This window comes from Eptatretus burgeri, chromosome 7, assembly GCF_056783735.1.
Source record: "Eptatretus burgeri isolate ZD-2024b chromosome 7, Ebu_testis_v1, whole genome shotgun sequence".
Classification (NCBI taxonomy): Eukaryota; Metazoa; Chordata; class Myxini; order Myxiniformes; family Myxinidae; genus Eptatretus; species Eptatretus burgeri.
Genome location: NC_140967.1, coordinates 2,647,449 through 2,666,704, shown reverse-complemented (window position 1 = coordinate 2,666,704; position 19,256 = coordinate 2,647,449). Strand labels below are relative to the sequence as shown.

At 44.9% G+C, this 19,256-nt stretch overlaps 1 protein-coding gene across 2 annotated transcripts in view; it reads right to left on the bottom strand.

Moving 5' to 3' along the window:
* LOC147022555 (LIM/homeobox protein Lhx9-like) overlaps positions 1–19,256 on the bottom strand; it is a 219,712-nt gene that overhangs the window by 120,718 nt on the left and 79,738 nt on the right. For both annotated transcript variants that reach the window (XM_085887244.1, XM_085887245.1), the window contains 2 exons: positions 18,785–19,164; positions 3,520–4,196 (listed from right to left, as the gene is read on the bottom strand). In XM_085887244.1, coding sequence (XP_085743370.1) covers positions 3,520–4,196; positions 18,785–19,161 — 1,054 coding nt within the window. In that variant the 5' untranslated portion in view covers positions 19,162–19,164. The remainder of the gene's footprint in view (positions 1–3,519; positions 4,197–18,784; positions 19,165–19,256) is intronic.

Here is a 19,256-nt window from a genome sequence, read left to right as displayed (position 1 = left end):
CTGCAGCACTCTCTGAGGTTCAGGTAAGGTCAGGCATGGGAGCATGTGTGGAGCAGTGAGTCACTGTGTCCACTTTCCACCGGTACTCAGTGGCATCCATCTGGCCATCCCCCAGGAAAATGCCTGGCCCATCCCCATCTCCTTGAGATGCCGATCAACCTGCTGCAACCACGAGGCGTGTGGTCAGCCCATTGGCCTCCTCCACTCATGAGGCTCCATCGCTGAGAGAATCTGGTGAGCAGGATCAGCGTCAGGAAAACGAGCCACATGTCCATACAGCCGCAGCTGACGCTCACGGACTATGCAGGTAACAAACCTCATTTGAGTCTCTCTCAGCAACCCCTCGTTGGACACAAAGTCCCACCAGAGATAGCAAAGGATTCTCTGAAGAGACCTGGTACCAAAGGAATGAAGTATCCATCTCAGATCCCTGGTCAGAGTCCAAGTCTCACATCCATACAGCAAGACTCGAAGCACCTGATGACTCGTACTTTTGTCCTCCTGCAGAGGTACCGACAGCGTAACACCCAATGATCCAGTGAATCCTTGACTATGAGACTGAGACATGAGACATTACGCGATGAGACTGAGACTTTGGGTCTCTCACTCTTGGGTCTTCTACAATATCCTCTCCAGCCTCGCCCCCTCCTGCTCTGTCTGAGATATTCACCCCCCATATTTCCGCAGGGCGCTCAAGGTCCGCCAGCAACCCCCTTCTAGTAAAACTACCAAAATCAAGAATCACTGCTCACCTTCACTCTTTCATTCCTCTTTTTTCCTACCTTTTGAACAAACTCCCACACTCTCTTCAATCCCACTCTTCCCTCCAGGTCTTCAAAATAGCTGTTCACCACCATCTCATATCTTCCCTCATCCAAAACCAATATCTTTTCCACCACTGCTAATCCACCCCAAACCCACCTCCTTCAAATTCCCTGCTTTCCTTCCTGAAAGTCCCTGTTGTGTAAGGACCTGAAAGTCCCTGTAGTGTCCATGTTGTTTATTTTGTGTTCCCCACCCCCATCCCTCTCCCTTCCACAGATCTCCTCATGTCTCTGTTCCCCACTGTTTTTCCTTCCCTTTCCTGCCCCTTCTTGTCTCCTGCTCCCTTTGTTGTATGTTATGTGTGTTTGCTCTCATACGAACCTCGGCAGTGTACACAAAAAAAAAAGATTTTAATAAACGATAGGCGCATCAAAGATGTCATTGAAAGCCTGCATCTTATTTTTGACCCAGGAAACCCATACTCCCAAAGGCTCCGACTCCGAATTCAGCACCTCAAGGGCCTCCCAAAGGACATCCAGAGTCTCCGGAAAGATGATTGCATGCTTTGTGAAATCAACGTCAGAGATCTTGACATTCCCAAATGATGCACCGCAACTTGATCTCTCCGACATCCTCTCCAGAATTCAGTCCATAAAATGCTGAAAAGACTGGGGACCAGTACACACCCCTGACAAACTCTAGTAACAACTGGAAATAAGTCAGATATGGTATCACCAAATCTCACAATACTCTCCGTACCAGAGTACAGTTTAGACATCGGATTGGTCAGTTTTGGTAGCACCGTACGAAGACCCAGAATCCTCCAGAAGGCATCCCGATTTACCAAATTGAAAGGGTACGGACAATCTTTGACGTCTTTGGTGTAAAGCCTGACTGCTCTGGGTGCTGGTGCTCAAGTCGATGGTTGCATACCCTCTCAATAATTAATTCAGCAAAGACCTTGCCTGGCACGGAGAGCAGCATCACCCCTTAGTAGTTGTTGCAGTCTTGGACGGTGTTCACCCTTCCATTCCCAGGGAAGGACAAGAAGACCCCTCTTCCAGTCAGTTGGGATGATGCCTGTGTTCCAGGCAGAGCACAAAACCGCATGCAACGACATGAGTGCAGCATTTCCACCAGCCTTGAGAAGTTCGGCATGGATGCCACAGATCTTAGAAACTTTACCCCATTTCAAAGGGTTCTCTGCAGCCTGTGTTTCCACAAACTAAGGTATATCACAGTTGATTATGGGGTCAGCGATAGGGAGAGTAACACCCCTGACATCAACTTCAACAACTGGTGGGTCATCCTGGTACAGCCGCTCAAAGTAACCAGCCCAGCGGGCCTTTACTTCGCACTCCTCTGTCAAGAGCACACCATCCTCTGCTCTTACTGCAGTACACCTAGGGATGGGTGTCTGGAGGATGCAATGTGTGAATTCTACTGTAAGCAGGATGAGAATCACTTGACCACAGGTGATGCTCTACCCCCTCACAGATTCCTCACACATAGGCCTCCTTGTCCACCCTCAGCGCACGTACAGTTTTATGCCTCAACTCCCTGAACAGCTCAGCTCTGCCATTAAGCCTCGCCCTGTGACTCTGGTCAATGGTATCCAGTGTCCCTTGAAAGACAAAATTATTCTTCACTCTTTGGTGAGTTCCAAGACATCCATCGGCAACATCAAGGATAGTGGTCTTGAAGGCACTCCACAACTCTTCAGGATTCCCCAAGGCACCCAGCCCCCCTCCCCCAAATCCCGACTAAGCCTGTTCGCAAACTCCTCAGATACCCCCTCATCCTTGATCTCGCCAACAGCCAGCCTCGGTTGAGATGAAACCATTATCCCAGATTTAAGCTGCAACCTCAGAATTGCTACAACAAGCCTGTGGTCAGCATTTAGGAACTTAGCACTCCGGTGGACCCTGTAGTTCTGGATCATTCTCCAGTGACCATCAACATGCACATGGCCAATCTCCATTGCCACACCGCCAGCGTTGGAATACCAAGTCCAGCGATGAGCTTGTGGGTGCCAAAACCATGAACCAGCCACGCTCAGTCCATGACTTCTTCCAAAGTCAAGGAACTTATTGCTATTCTGGTTCATAGTTCCAGACCCATGGGGACTAACACGTCTCATAACCATATCTTTCATTGCCAGTCGATGCATTGAAATCCCCCAAGACTCGAAGAGTATCTCACCTGGGGCACTGATCAACCACAGACTCGAGCGTGGCATAGAATGCGTCCTTCACGGTGAGATCACTCGCCTCAGTCGGAGCATATGCAGAGACCAGGGAAATGACACCCAAGGAGAGACGAATTCTTAATCTCGTAATACGCTCATTGACCGGTGTTTCCTCAATTATCATTGGAGTCAGCTAATTGGACACGGCTACAGAAACTCCTTGGGCAGGGTAACTCCTTGTGTCAGTCCATGTTGGGGCATTGATTAACACCAGGTGGGTCAACTCAGCCTGTCATTCCGACCTGTCATCCTTCTGAGGTCGGCAAAATGAGTACCAGCTTCCTGGTAAAGGGAGCATTCTATTAGTGGCTCAGCTGCATCCTCAGAGAATAATGTAGCCAAGCAGCCACAGGCTGCATGCAAATAAATAAATAAGACCCTCTATTTTTTAAACACTGACATCAATTGCCATTTGCCTTTTCTGATTCTTATGGTCAAGAATGCAACTTCCTCAAAAAGAAATGCAGGTAAAAGAAATAAAGTTCAAGATGAGGTGAAGCACTTACCTCCTGTGTAGCTAATCAGGTCCCCACTTCCACCACAGGTTCCACTTCCAGGAATCCCCCCACCTTCAGGAGCAGTTCCTGATGATGCTTGCTTCCGCTTTCGAGGACGACCTTTTGGTACTCCACCGCCAGGACCAGGTCCTACCGTAACACTACCAACACCACGTCCTGCCCCATAGAATGAGAAACCCTGTCCACATACACCAATCTCCATGGCTCCACCCACTGTACCCCCTATGGGCCCAGTTTCCAGCCCACCAACAGTCACAGCACCGCCTCCTCCCAATGCTGGCCCATCACCCACAGTACGAGCCATCCACACTCCTCCTCTCCCAACTCCCTCCGCACCTACTCCTACCATCACGACTCCTGGAGCTGGAATTGAACCGAGAACACCACGTCTCCCTCTTCCACTGCCTCCCCTGGAACCATTACCAGGACCCCCACTCTCCACAACTTCCTGCTCAGCACTCGACCCTGGTCCAACCCCTGGTGCATGTGCATGACAAAAAGGTCGTACTCCCCGCACCACACATTGGTCTCCTGGGGCAAGTCTTCGGGCACATGCTGAGCATGCAAAGCACGGAACGTGAAACACGAGTTCACGAGCTCGCATAACAAGCTCGCGGGAAGAGATGCCAAGAGAGCAACGTGCACAACGGCGAGATGAGTACCGCCTGGGGAGGAGGTGGGGACAATAAATTGCATGAATTCTGGTAGAAATTAATTTTATTATTATTATTACTATTATTATTAATATTAATATTTTCATTCATTTTGTGCAGCACCTGGTTGTGAGTTGCATCATTTCTGGGAGTGCAGCTGTATTGCCGATGCAGTGCACACTGTAGGTTCGGACAGGTATTTGGAACTTGGAATTTAGCGAGGATGCTGGTGACAATCGCATCCTCTTTGCCAGACACCATGATATACGCAGGAACTTCCAAACCCAGGGGCATGACCAAAACTTAACCCCCCCTCAAAATCCCGGTTTTTTTTGGGGGGGGAGGCTTTGTGTCAAAAACGTTTTATAGGTACTGATACCAAGTAGGTACCGGAACCATTTGGGTCACGAGATGAATGTGATTTCAAATTTTGAGTCAAGGACAAAAACGTTTGGGAACCACTGAGATATGGTATCGTTCACCAGGGAATACTGACAGAAGTGTCTCCGGCTTAACATCCAATAGGGACAGCACACATTATGATGCAACACCCTACCGAAGAAACATGAATCCCTGAGTTTCTTGTTGGGTCAGGAATCGAACACAGACGAAACAGCTCAATATTGAGTGTGCTCCTGCTGAGCCATCGTGCCAACTTATTAATTATTATTATAATAAAACATATTAAAGTATGCTTGATAAGCACCATTGTTAACGAACCTAATCATAGTCTGACACAACATGAGGGTTGTTAGTGTTTTAGTTCAATTTTTACCATAGTTCAGTTAAATATCTGAACTTTACACTATATAAATGCAGTTTCCAGGAGTACAAGTTGGTGTACCTCAACCAGTTTGCAGTATCTGGGAATGCTTCTCATCTGATTGTTATCTCAGGGGGGGTTTTCCACCCAAAGATCGAACACATTGTCACAATTTCAGGGAGAACAGACAAATTAAAGTTGCCATTCAAGAGTTGGACTGCTCCCCGATGCAGCACTATCTGAGGGCAGTGCGTTAGATGTAATTTTCGTCACATTTCATTTCGCACTGGATTCAATCCAAGACCACTAGATCAGTAACAAGGTGATTATTACATGACACTGAACCAATATTTCATCAATGATCTCTCTGACTCTGGAAAATCCTCTTTCTCTTTTTGCTGATGACTCCAGCATCTGCCGTACCATCCGTCATCCCTCAGATCGGCAAGCAGCAGCTTCTTCACTTTCTGCAGATATGGATAAAATCACAAGCTGGTCCAACAAGTGGAACATGTCTTTCAATCCTGACAAATCTCACGCTCTCACTATGTCTCTCCGAAAGGACTGTCTGGAACCCCCCCCCCCCATCTCCCATATACTTTCTCAACAATCCTCTTGAAGAACTCTTTCATTCAAGCTTCGGGTCTCACTATCTGCCATGATCTTTCCTGGGAAAGCCATATTTCCAACCTGGCCTCCAAAGCCAGTCACCGACTGGGCATCCTCCATCATGCAAAGTCCTTCCTTGGCATACTTGAGCTCCTGACCAAATACAAAACTTTCATACGCAGCCTGATGGAGAACTGCTCTCCCCTCTGGGCTCGTGCTCCTGCCTCTCGGCTTCACCTTTCTCAGCTTCATGCTGTGGAAACCAAGGCATTTAGGATCATTGGTACCTCCCGCGATGAGGCCGAGTCTTTGGGGGTCTCATTCTTGCACTACAAGCAGATCGGTAGTCTCTCTGTCTTATACCGTCTCCTCTCCAGCCTGCTCCCCCCTCCCCTGCTCTGTCTGAGATATGTCCCCTCATATTCCTGCAGGGCACTCGAGGTCCGCCTAGAGGTCCGCCAGCAACCCCCTTCTGGTAAAACTACCAAAATCAAGAATCACTGCTCACCTTCACTCTTTCATTCCTCTTTTTTCCTGCCTTTCGAACAAACTCCCACACTCTTCATTCTCACTCTTCCCTCCAGGTCTTCAAAACAGCTGTTCCACACCATTTCTTATCTTCTTCCACCATCCAAAACCACGATCTTTTCTACCCAGGTTAATCCACCCCAAACCCACCTCCTTAAACTTCCTTGCTTTCCTTCCTGAAAGTCCTTATAGTGTCCATCTTGTTTACCCTGTGTACCCCACCCTATCCCTCTCCCTTCCACAGATCTCCTCATGTCTCTGTTCACGCTGTTTTTTCCTTCCCTCTCCCACCCCTCTTGTCTCCAGCTCCCCTTGTTGTACTTTCTGTGTGTTTGCTCTCATACGAGCCTCAACAGTGTATTCAAAAAACAAAAAATACTTGTCTTGCTGATGAAGGGTGTTGTCGATCTGCATCGGTGGAAAAGTATAATAATGGATGAAATCAACAGGACATTGATCGAGGGATGCTAACCATTGTGGGAGCAAGGAGAAGCTGACATTTTGGGCTCTAACACTTTGTCAGAGCAAAAGTCAGAGATGGTTTTTGAGGCATGGCTGGTGTTGGCTTAATGGTTAGGGTGGTGGGCTTGGGATCCAAGGGTCTTGAGTTCAAATCCTGCTCGGCCGTTTAATCAAAACCAAGTGAGGTTGACTCAGTTTGTCATCCTTCCGAGGTCAGCAAAGTGAGTATAGTACCAGCTTGCTGGGATAATTGAGCCATTCGAGTATCCTGCGTTGGCGTGGTGACCCATACAGGATTGTACCCAATAGCCCAAGAGACTGCTTTGGCAGCACTAACACTCTGTACAGAGCATGGTCTCAAAGCATTTTTGGGGGAATGGTTTGGGGTGAGGGTTGATATTGGGTGGGAGTGAGTTAGAGTGAGGCCAGGGGTCAGGGAGTACATGGGGTGACAATGACTGAATTTTAAAGGGAGGATCAGAGTTCAGGGGTTAAAAGTCAAGCGGTCTGCGACTGGAAGAAAAGTGAAAATAATGAGGAAAAAAGAAGTGACAGGACATCTATCTATCTTCGACTATAAATGGATGAGGTGTGTGTGTGTGTGTGTGTGTGTGTGTGTGTGTGTGTGTGTGTGTGTGTGTGTGTGTGTGTGTGTGTGTCATAGTTTTGGTCTTAATTACATACGTTTGTCTCTTCATTAATTACGCACGATTGGAATCAACCTTTTGACCCTTGAGATGCTGAGATGCCTTCGAACTTTGAAGACCCCCAGACCATTATGACCCTGAAGACCCCAAGGACCCAAAAGACCCAGATGATCCAAAAGACCCCAAGGACCCAAAAGTCCCAGATGACCCAAAAGTCTCAAAAAGTTCACAAGGACCCAAAAGTCTCAAAAAGTTCCTGAGGACCCAAAAGACCCAAAAGACCCCCCCAAAAAACCCTCAGACTGTATATCCTGTCGACCCTTTAAGACTCGACGACACCACAAAAAAATCCATTACAATTCCCATGCTTTAAACGCATGCCATGTTAAGGTACATAAAGCAATTTAATATGTCCTTCTACCATGGCATGGCATTCTAATGACAAAATATATAACAAAAACAATAGCATAGCAACAAAGCATATATTAATTAACACTAATAATATTTACAACAATAATGAGAATGGTGGTATCATCTGGCAAAAATAACAACGAACATATAATCCCTGCGTTGGCCCCAAGCACATCTGGGCTTCGTGAAAGGCAAGCTAATGCTGAAGCAGTACAGCAGGCAGGTATGCAACAAGGCTGTGAAGACCAATGAAAATTGGGTCCATCAGAGCAACGCACCCACTATTGAGATAAACATCCACAAAAAGCATTAAAAATAACAACAACAATAAAGTAAATTGAAAAATAATAATGAAAATCAAATCCATAAAACGAGGAGAGGCATTAAAAACCAAAGAGTTGGTGTCAAAGCCACCCAATGCTCGCCTGTTTATACATTTGTCATTTTTAAAAGACTCGTCTAATAATTAATATTTTTTATAAAGCATTGCAGTGAAGTCTGATCCAAATAATTGTAAAGCAATATATGTTTTTGTATATTGTAATCAGTAAAAAATAGAGTGGTAGATAAAAACGTTAGAAAGGAAATAACTTGCACCAAAAACTTTAACATTGTTACGCTCACGCTGACGCTGACGCTCACGCCGGGGGGTATCGCTATAGCTCTCTGTTCTTTGAACAGGCGAGCTAACAAGCTAAAAAAAAAAAAAAAGAGGAAAGATAGATAAAACAAAATACATTAAAACAAGGAAGAAAAAAAAGACATAAGATGTCATAGCACCAGTTTTTATAAATTGTACTGCATGGAGATAAAGGTCTAGCCCATATTTATTTACAACTGAAATGGGCCGCCAGTCTACCAGTCGGCCGTCTTTGATCAGATCAAAAAAAATAAAGTGAGACGCAAGTGTATGCCGCCATGTACTGTGCCTCTGCTACGTTTTCACAAAATCAGACCATGCATGTATGAGAAATTGTTGGGGACACATTTCAGAAACAAAATGGCAGGCAGTCGACCATCCTGGATAGGATCTCAAAAAAAAAAAGCAAGACGACGTGCATATGTAAGCCCTCATTCTTTATCTGTCTGCCAAGTTAGAACAACGTCGGTAAACGCATGTCTGAGAAATGATTGAGGATGTGTTCAACATCTGTGTTTTTAACAACTAAAATGCTGTCAGTCGGTCATCTTTGATCGCATCGCGAAACAAAATGATGTGCAATTGTATGCCATCATGTGTTAGCTTTGTGCCAAGTACGAATAAAATCGGCCCATACATGTCCAAGATATGGTTGTGGATAAGGATGCGGATACGGATGCAGATGCGGATGCACGCACGCACGCACGCACGCACGCACGCACACACACACACACACACACACACACACACACACACACACACACACACACACACACACACACACACACACGAAAATCGAGACCAAATCCATAAGCCCCCGTTGGGGCCAAGTCCAACAGGGGCTAATAAAAGGGAAAAATAGGAGGGAAAGAATTGAAAAATTGTAAGGCGGAGGTCTAAGTGAACGAAAAGAGTAAGTTGATCCTGTGGGAAGCCAATGTGCCGATCATGTAGATAGGCTTTGTTCCTTGAGTGTACGACTGTCCATGCTGCTGAAATGGAGAAAGTCACCGGAGACTGCCATGTGGCTGTATGTATGTATATATGTATGTATGTATGTATGTATGTCTGGGAAAGTACATCGAGCAACAGGTTTCAAGATGTCTGTGCTGTTAGTTTGAACACTGTGCAAGTGTACACGGAAATGATTACATGGTCACTGCCTAGGTTTCACGGATGCAGATCTTTCAGAGAATTAACGTGATTCTGTATAATATCACATTCATGGATGTTTTGTCAAAGTGGTCCATGACTTTCACATTGAATTTTTGCTTCCTGAAATAATTTGTTTGATGAATTTTGGGCAGGTGTTACAGTGATTATGTGAACACTTGACCATTCTTGGTGGGAGGTCACAGGGTGAATGCCCTTTAACCAGGAATCTCTCATATTTCTGTCCATCTTGAAATAGATGAGAGGTTTTTGTGTAGAAGTTTCAGGAACATTCTGTAAAATTTTGTTGTTTCAGGAACATTGTGAAAAAGCTTTTCAGTTCCTCTGGATAATTTTATTGACTTGAAGGTTGATGTGATGGTAGATCAATGTGAACAACATCCTTTCTTGGTTTTTTCTTTTTTCTCAGAAAGTTGTAAAGCTCCTGTATCTGTCTATCAGTGATGCAGGTGCTGCGAAGCAATCCCATTGCATTTTCACCACCATCATTATCAAAATTATTGTTGTTTATTACCTATGCCACCAAAGGTGGAAGGAGGTTATGTTTTCACCACTGTCTGTTTCTTTGTTTGTCTGTTTCTTTGTTTGCGGGACATCTCAAAAAGTTGTGGACAGATTTGGACGAAACTTGGTGGGCGGACACTTTGGGTGTGTGACGAGAATGAATTGATTGAATTTTGGTGAAGAGCCTCATCCAGATCCGATAATTTAAGTGATTCTTCTCCATTGAGAGATAGGACTTAAACCGATATAGAGCACGATATCTCAAAATGTTGTGGGCAGATTCAGATGTAACTTGGTGGACAGGTTAGGTGTGTGACACGGACAAAATGATTCGATTTTGGGGAAGATCCGAATCCAGATTCAGATACGAGTTTTTATTTTTATTTTTAAAGTGATTCTTTTGCCATTGAGAGATTGGGCCAAAAACGAGACACAGCATGATATTTCAAAAATGTATTGGGCATGATATGTTGTCATGGATCAGGCATTGCATGACGGAGGTATGCGCTCTACCGAGTGCCTTTCTAGTTTTTATTGCTGTTTCTGGAAGCATTGCTACCAGAGTAATCGATTTCCTACCCACAACATGCTTCACTTGGTGACAGAGAGAAACTCCATCACAGAAAAAGAGAAATATGAAGCTCCAACAAAATGAGGACAATCCAACCATCTGCCCCATGAGTTTGAACTTCAAAGGGACACCAAGTTGCCATTTCTCTGGGAGTCTGGCAGCCCCCATCTCGTCTACAGGCCAGGGACTGAATAAGACAGGAATTTATTATTTACCTTCACCACCGAAGGTGGAAGGAGCTTATGTTTTCATCTCTGTCTGTTTGCTTTTTTGTTACTTGCAAAATCGAAGATTTTTCAAGTACATATATTGGTCAGTCAATTTTGTTATTGTCTGTTTGTCTGTCCGTTTGTTTGTCAATCTCCTACAGGTCATAATTTTTAAAAAAATCTTCATGGAACTTCACCACATGGTAGAGTTTGTCATAAGGAAGAACTCTATTGTTTTTGAGGTCAAAAGGTCAACATAGGCCCAAGGTCAACAACTAACGTGGAATTTCTAAAATCCTCAATTTTCATCTCATTGAATTGAAATTTGAAGAGGATTTATATTTCAGGGCACTGAATTAAACCAAACAATTATTTTGAGGTCAACATCGACCAAAATGTCAACATAGGCCCAAGGTCAACAACTATGGTTGTATTTCTAAAATCCTCAATTTCCATTCGATTGACTTGAAATTTGAAGAGGATTTTATATTTCAGGGCACCGAATTCAACCTGCCAATTATATTTGAGGTCCACAGAGGCCAAAAGGTCAACATTGGCCGAATTTCTAAAATTGTCAATTTTCATCTGATTGACTTGATATTTGAAGAGAAGTTGCATATTTGGTCATTGAATTCAACCACCAATTATTTTTGAGGTCAAATGTGTTTTATGGGTTTTGGCAGTGTCGTGCTCTGCACGACGTCTTCTTCTTGTTTGTTTGTTTGTTTGTTTGTTTGTCGGTCTGTCTGTTTGTCACACAATTTGAGGTCACAGTTTCCAAGCAATCGTTCTGAATTTTTTTGTGTGTGTAGGTGGACAATTAAGGACAGCAACGCGAAATTTTGGTGAAGATCGGAATCCAGATCCGGATCTGAGAATTCTTTAAGTGATTCTTCACCATTCAGTGAAAGGATTGAAAACGATATATAGCTTGTTCTGCTAAAAATGGATGAGGTGTGTGTGTGTGTGTGTGTGTGTGTGTGTGTGTGTGTGTGTGTGTGTGTGTGTGTGTGTGTGTGTGTGTGTGTGTGTGTGTGTGCATATGCGTATGCATGTGTCATACTTTTTGTGTCTTAATTACATAGCCTATTAATTAATTACATAGTATTGGAATGTACGTTTTGACCCTCGAGACTGCTTGAGACCCCTTCGACCTTTGAAGACCCTTTAAGACCCCCAAGACCGTAAAGACTCGAAGACACAAAAGTTCAAGAGGACCCAAAAGACCCAGATAATCCAACAGACCCTGAGGACACAAAAGACCCAAAAGTTCCCAAGGACCCAAAAGACCCAGAATTTCCAAAATACCCAAAACAGCCAAAAGATTCAGATGACCCAAAACACCCAAAAGACCCAAAATACTTTGAAAACTCAAAAGACACAGGAGACCCACAATTTCTCAAGATCCCAAAAGACTCAGAAGATCCAAAAGACACAGAGGATCCAAAACACACAAAGGACGCAAAATACCCCATGGAGCCAAAAGACCTAAAAGACCTCTAGGACCCAGATGACCCAAGTTCCCAAGGACCCAAAAGATCCAGAAGACCCAAAAGTTCCTGAAGACCCAAAAAGACCCAGAGGACCCAAAAGACCCTGAGAACCCAAAAAACCCAGATGACCCTGTAGACCATTTAATACTACTATAAATGGATGAGGTGTGTGTGTGTGTGTGTGTGTGTGTGTGTGTGTGTGTGTGTGTGTGTGTGTGTGTGTGTGTGTGTGTGTGTGTGTGTGTGTGTGTGTTCGTTCAAAAACCATGACATTATCTCTGCTATCTACCCTACCTCCACCCCTCTCTTTCTCTCATTGTCCCATCCTTGCTCCACCCCCTCTCAATAGAGTGCAGTACACTCCTCCCACACCTCTCTCACTCTCCCATCTTGCTCTGTCTCTGGACATATCCGGAGGATGATTGTGTTTGGACAGTGTTTGTCTCCGGACATGTCCGGGCAGTGTTCGTCTACAGACGTGTCTGGGCAGTGTTAGTCTCCAGACGTGTCTGGGCAGTGTTCGTCTCAGGACGTGTCTGGGCAGTGTTCGTCTCCGGATGTGTCTAGGCATTGTTAGTCTCCAGACTTGGTCTGGCAGTGTTAGTCTGCAGATGTATCTGGGCAGTTTTCATCTCTGGATGCATCTGGGCAGAGTTTGTCTACGGACACATTTGGGTGGTGGTTTTCTCCAGATGGATCCGGCCAGAGTTTATGTCCGGACAGGAGTTTGTCTCCAGACCGCTTGTCTCCGGATGCATCTGGGCAGCATTTGTCTCCGAACATGTCTGGGCAGTATTTATGTCCAGATGGGAGTTTGTCTCTGGATGTGGCGGGTGGTGTTTGTCTCTGAATGTGTCCAGGCGGTATTTATGTCCAGACGGGAGTTTGTCTTCGGATATGTCCAAGCAGTGTTTATGTCCAGATGGCTTGGCTCCAGATGTGTCCAGCGGTGTTTGTCTCTGGGCCGTGTTTATAGTATAACCGGTAGAAAATGGATTTCAGTCATTATTTTGTTTCCATCTTCACTGTTATTCCATGCAGAATCATTTTGACGAAACAGTATGAATCGTAATTTACGCTCCACCGCACGTCGACCTTCCCTTCCTCTCACCTCACAATCTCTTCACTTCCCCAATCCTTCCTCGCACCCCCACCACTCCTCGCTCCTTTCCCCTCCACCTCTTCACTCTCCCCACTCCCTCTCCCCCACCCCTTTCTCGCTCTTCTCCCCGCTTTTTCTCCCTCCCCCCTTTAGTATCCCTGTCAGCGAAGCGATGGGTGGTATTTGCAAGTAAAGAATAAAAACTCTTTTCCTGATTTCACCGGATAGGTTCATAATTTTACAATCGATGTATAAAGAATTATAAAGGCCGTAAGCGATTCTTAACGGAACCGAAATAATGACTGAAAATGGGAAGCGATTCTCAAATGTTCTCAATTGTATCCCACTGTGGTTGTGCAACATAATTTTGGCTATAAATAGCAGCCAAACTTTCAGAATCACGAGTCATTCATTAGAAAAGCCAAGACTGCAATATACTGAAGACGCATAACAAATAATCTCACTGCAGCAATAAAAGCAAAAGAAGAACGCCACGCTCCAACTCAAAAAGCAGTTCCCACAGAAGGAAACAAAACAAAGAATGTGAGGCCTCAAAACGTCAAACAGAAACTGCCGAAGAAACAGACCGACGCAGAGCCGCAGATAAACGACATAACCAGAAACGCAGGGTTGAAGAAACTGCAGAAGTCTGACAGAAAAAGCAAAGACAACTTTCAGGTAAGAAAGAAGCAACAAACACCAACAATTGAGGAGTCGGCTGCAATTGTTCACGCTAAAATTAAAGAAGGGCCAATCTACTCATGTTGCTCGTGTCACAGACTACTATATTGATCGTCTGTACTTCAGATAAATGAGAACAAATATACATTTGCTCCTCTGGCACTGATACAGTATATACTTCAATCTGTGAAAGACCTGCAGACACATGACCAAGCCTGGATATGCAACTTGTGTCATTCTGCACTGAAGAGAGGACAGACACCTTCTCAGTCCTGGAGGAATGGCCTGGCCCTCCACAGCATACCTCCAGAGTTGGATAATCTGTGACCACTATAACAGAGAGTGATTAAGCCAAATAATCCCTTCATGAAAGTTGTGGGATTCCCCATGGGAGGTCAAAAAAGCAATCCATGGTGGTGTTGTGAATGTGCCTCCAAACTGAGTGCAATCTGTTCATTGCTACCTTGACTACCACAACATGCTGAGGTTGTGCCACTCAAACTTTCGCGAAAACTTGTGTATAAACGACATTATATGTATGAATATGTTCGGCCCCAAAAAGGTGATGGAGGCTTAGCAGCACAACCTCCTCTACGAGGATGTTACCATTCATCAAGACTGGGAAAGTCAGTGGGAAAACATTGACTCAGAATTGTGGGAAGCAATGGCACAGATCGATGCTGAACCAGTAGACACTCAAGTTGCCCACATTGAGCACACAAAAAGTGACCAGCATGCTGTGGGAGTACATGCATTGTCTGGTGCCACCACCAAGGCCACCAACAAGAACACCATCAACAACATCAAGACCACTGCCAAGGCCAATAGCAAGATTGCTGCCCAGATGACTGCCAAGACCAGCACCACTGCCAACACCTCTGCCAAGACGACCAGTAACACAGTGACCAACAGAGTGGTCTCTGCTGTGTCACCTCTTGTAACTGGTACAAATGCTTACCAAGTTTTGCAGTGCTTGTCTAGGGAGCAGAATTTCTCTTTCATCCTGGTCAGCAACAATTACAAGAATTAAAGAAGTACACGGCCAAGCTAAGGGCTGGTGAATGGGCAGACAACCTGGCTGTGCAAGGTGTAGTTGACATGCTGAACATTAATTTCAAGGTGTTGAACAAAATTACACCAGATTGGGTTCACAGTATACACCCCTGGCATGACAGAAGTGAAAACACAGTTCCCCTTGGTCTCATGGGTGAGTTTCATTATGTAGCCATGGAAAAAGTTGATTGTCATGGAGTTCAACACCACAGCAGTACATCAGCTCAAGCTTCGGCAGATGAAGACCTGGAAGATGAGATAGCCTTTGAGCAAACCAGTAAACTTCGAGACATACCCAATGATACACTACTTCAAGAAGAGTGTCCAGTTAATGCAGATGATACATATTCAGTTGCACGAGGAGAACACCAAAGGCCATCTGCATTTCTACTTGATGAGAAATATGAAGAACTGGAAAATCCAGAAAAAATATCCTCAAGGCTGTGTTGGATTATCTGCAAAGAGGACCAAATCTATAACTGTCAGGAAATATTTCAACCAACGACTCCTTGATGTAGATGGCAGGTTTGCCAAGGATATAGACTATGTACTAGCTGCCCAGTATGCTGTTGAGTGGAAGCAAGTGAAGGATGATTTGCAAATTTCACCGAGACAAAGTCATGGAAAAGTACTCAGAAACAAAACGATTAATGCTGGATTGATGAAATGCTCTGATAATATGCAGGCAATGACAGGAATGGACACGGCCTTCCAGTTTTTGAAGAATCTTCGCGGATCTCCAGCATACTGGAGTACAGTAACTTCTGGATCTGTGAGCAATAGTACATCAACTTGGCATCCCAACGTGGTTTTTGATCCTATCAGCTGCAGATATGCAATGGCCAGAAGTTATCCAGAGCATCAGTCATCAACATGGCCAAGTACTGACAGATGAAGATGTGAAAAATCTATCATGGGATGAAAAGTGGAAATGGTTACGCTGCAATCCAGAAACAGCTGCTTGTCAATTCCAAAACAGTCAACTCCTTCAAATAATTTTTTGTATCCAGGAGTAACTCTGTCAGAGACGTTCAGGACTTTAAGATTAGCATTTAGTTCTGAGCTTGGGACTCCCCTCATGCCCACACATTTTTGTGGATAAAAGATTCTCCAAAACTAGATGTCAATGACGATGAGGAAGTAGCAGCTTTTATTGACAAGCACCAGAAATGTTGTGTTCCACAGAAAGATGAGGACCTTCAGAAGCTTGTGCTTGATTTGCAGAAGCATGTCCACTCACAAACATGCAGATGAAACAGGTAAAGATTCCGATTCCGTCATCCACCAAGTGCTGAGACGTTGATTGAAGGACCCTCCAACGAGCTGGATCGCACAGTTGTAGCATGACAGCAAAGCCAACAGCAAGAAATACTAACTCAAGTGAGAGAAACTGTGGAAGATAAAGATGTTCCCGAAGATGTTGCGTTGGATGAGCTGTTGTGACTGTTACAGGTAGATATCTATGAGTACAATCAAGCTCTACGATTCACAAAATCCGGCAAACATGTAGGTTTGCAAGGACAACCATCTGAATGTTAGAGAAACCAGTACAATCCAGACATTCTTCGCACATGGAAAGGCAACATGGATATTCAGTTCATCATCGAGTCGTCTGTATTGTCCGTACAACAACATGCACAGCAGCTGATATCAACATCTTGAAGTCCAAGGAGATATCCTAAGACAGCCTGCTGCACCCAGAGGATGCTCTTCATGTCTTCAAAACGAACAAGTAAGTCGATGAGCACAATTTCACACACATGCAAAAACTTGATGCTCAAGTGTTTGACATAAAAGCCATCGACAAGATACTGTTGGATTGCGGGAAGTTGTGTCGATAGCCGTAGGAGCACGTGTAATGGTCATCGTCAACATTGATGTATCTGATGGTTTAGCCAATGGTGTATGTGGCACTGTTATAGCCCAGGACCATTCAAGCTCTGATGTCCATGCTATTTTGGTCAAATTTGACAGTGATCGTGTTGGGAGAGAAGCCACAACCAACAGTCAGTACAAGCAGACATATCCTGGAACTGTTCCCATCAAACGACAAGAGGTCAAGTTTTTTACTGGCAGAGGCAGAACTTCAGTGCCAGCCGTGCGAGTACAATTTCCACTCACACTTGTATGGAGTTGCACTATACATGAAGTGCAAGGAAAAACATTAGACAGGATTGTTGTCTCAACGGAAGGAAAAGGCAGATTTATGCCTGGTCAAGTTTATGTTACCTTGAGTAGACTATAAACCTTGAGTGATCTACACATACTTGGGTGTGATGAAAACGCAATTTGTGTCAACCCAGCTGTCAAGGAAGAAAGGAATCGACTTCAAGGCGATATTACTCGACTGCTTGAGCTGCCACAGTTGCAGTCTCGGAGGTAGTTGGCTTAAAATAGGCTTACTGAACATCAGGTCATACCTGGAACATCGACCAGATATGAAAGCTGACATCACCATGAGATCAGCAGATGCTCTTTGTTTTGTGGAGACTTTCCGAGGAGAAGGACAGAAGCTCAACTACGATGCATAATGATCATGGCACCATCAGAAATGTCAACAACCAGTCCGAACCCAGATATTGAAGGAATAGAAGACAGAACAGTGACGGTGACAACACAGAAGGAAATAGAAATCAAAATTGTCACTGTATACAGATCACACATGACAAAGTCTCCTTTGTTCAAGAACAAATTACAAGATGTGCTGGCATCTTGAGCTCTTCAGCAGCTGACTTGTACTGGGCGATTTCAAGTACTCCAGACGGCTTTTTGGCCTTTTTTGGTACTCCAGAACATACCATCACGCAACTGATGGGAAAATATGGATTTCGCCAATATGTCTCAGGGCCAACTACAGACTATGGGTCTGCTGGACCATGTGTATGCAAACGAAGATGTGGAGATAGTAATGGGCATTGTGGACACATTATTCAGACCACGATGCAGTATATGTATCGATAAATCTTTAGACTGTTTTATTAAATAAATGTGAGTCTATGAGTACCGTTGCTGATCATATAACTCATGCTATGTGCTATACGAGAGTGCAGGTGGATCGCTGCTCTCTGATTCGTGAATGGATATGTTCTACAGGATGATCATCAGTGATAAGATGACGACTATTAAGGGAAATGACAATGGTGATGATATTGACTACTTCGAGACACTATTGAAGTTTAATTCGAATTGCATTGTTTGGTTAGGTTTGTTAACTGAAGTTGATCTTTCCATAATTCCTGTTAATTGAGTAGTTTTCGTACATAATAACAAAAGCAGTCATAATCAGTTCCAATGCAGAGTCGACTCCTTTTTCAAAAAGTGTGTTATGTAGTTGTAACAGCCCAAGTATACTGCTGTATTCCAGTCATATTTCTAAAATGTAGTGGAATTGAAGCCCCAGCTTTGAGCAGCGAATGAGGCCGATTCATGCAGTAGAATATTATCTTCTTGGGCTCGATATGTTCTCGTAATCCAGTGGATCAGGCATTGAGTGGTGGAGGTATCCGCTCTGCCGGGTGCCCTTCTGGTTTGTTCATAGCTCGATTACATCTAATAACCAGATCTATTAAACTTGTGTTTGTGCTTCAGGAAGATTACAAGGCAATGTTTGGGTATTAGGGTGGCGGGTTGTGCAGGTCTGCGTGGGGTTGCGTGTGAAAGGGCGTGCAGGTGAACGATTCCTTATTTGAGTGGTGAGGTTTGCGTTACTCAGGATTAAAAAACCCCTTTAATATCCGACATGTTGATGTCTCACCGGAAGTAGTCGTGTCTGCAGTAGATCCGGCCATCACGGTGGAAGCACGTGCTCTCACGCGCGAGTCCCGCCCGGCAAGCGGCACAGCGCAAGCAGCGCGCGTGCCACGCACAGCCGGCCGCAGAGAGGAAGAAGCGCTCGCTGATCCCACCCCCGCAGCCAGCGCATGGAGGGGCAGAGGAGCCTGGGGGAGGAAGGGCAATGGCCCGTGTGGGTGGGGGCTGTGGGGGAGGGCTTAAGGCAGGAGTGAGCGTGGATGTCCGGGTGAGGGTAGAGGTCACCACAGAAGAGGAGGATGATGAGGAGGATGTTGAGGAGGACGATAAGGACGCCGACGATGACGATGACGACGAAGGAAGGGTCTGGGCACTTGGCATCGCCTATGAAGAGGGAGAAAAAAAAAAAACGTGGAGTTGTTTCAGTTGGGAGATGTTGAGGGGGGGGGGGTTGGGGGGTGTTCGCAGTTCAAAAT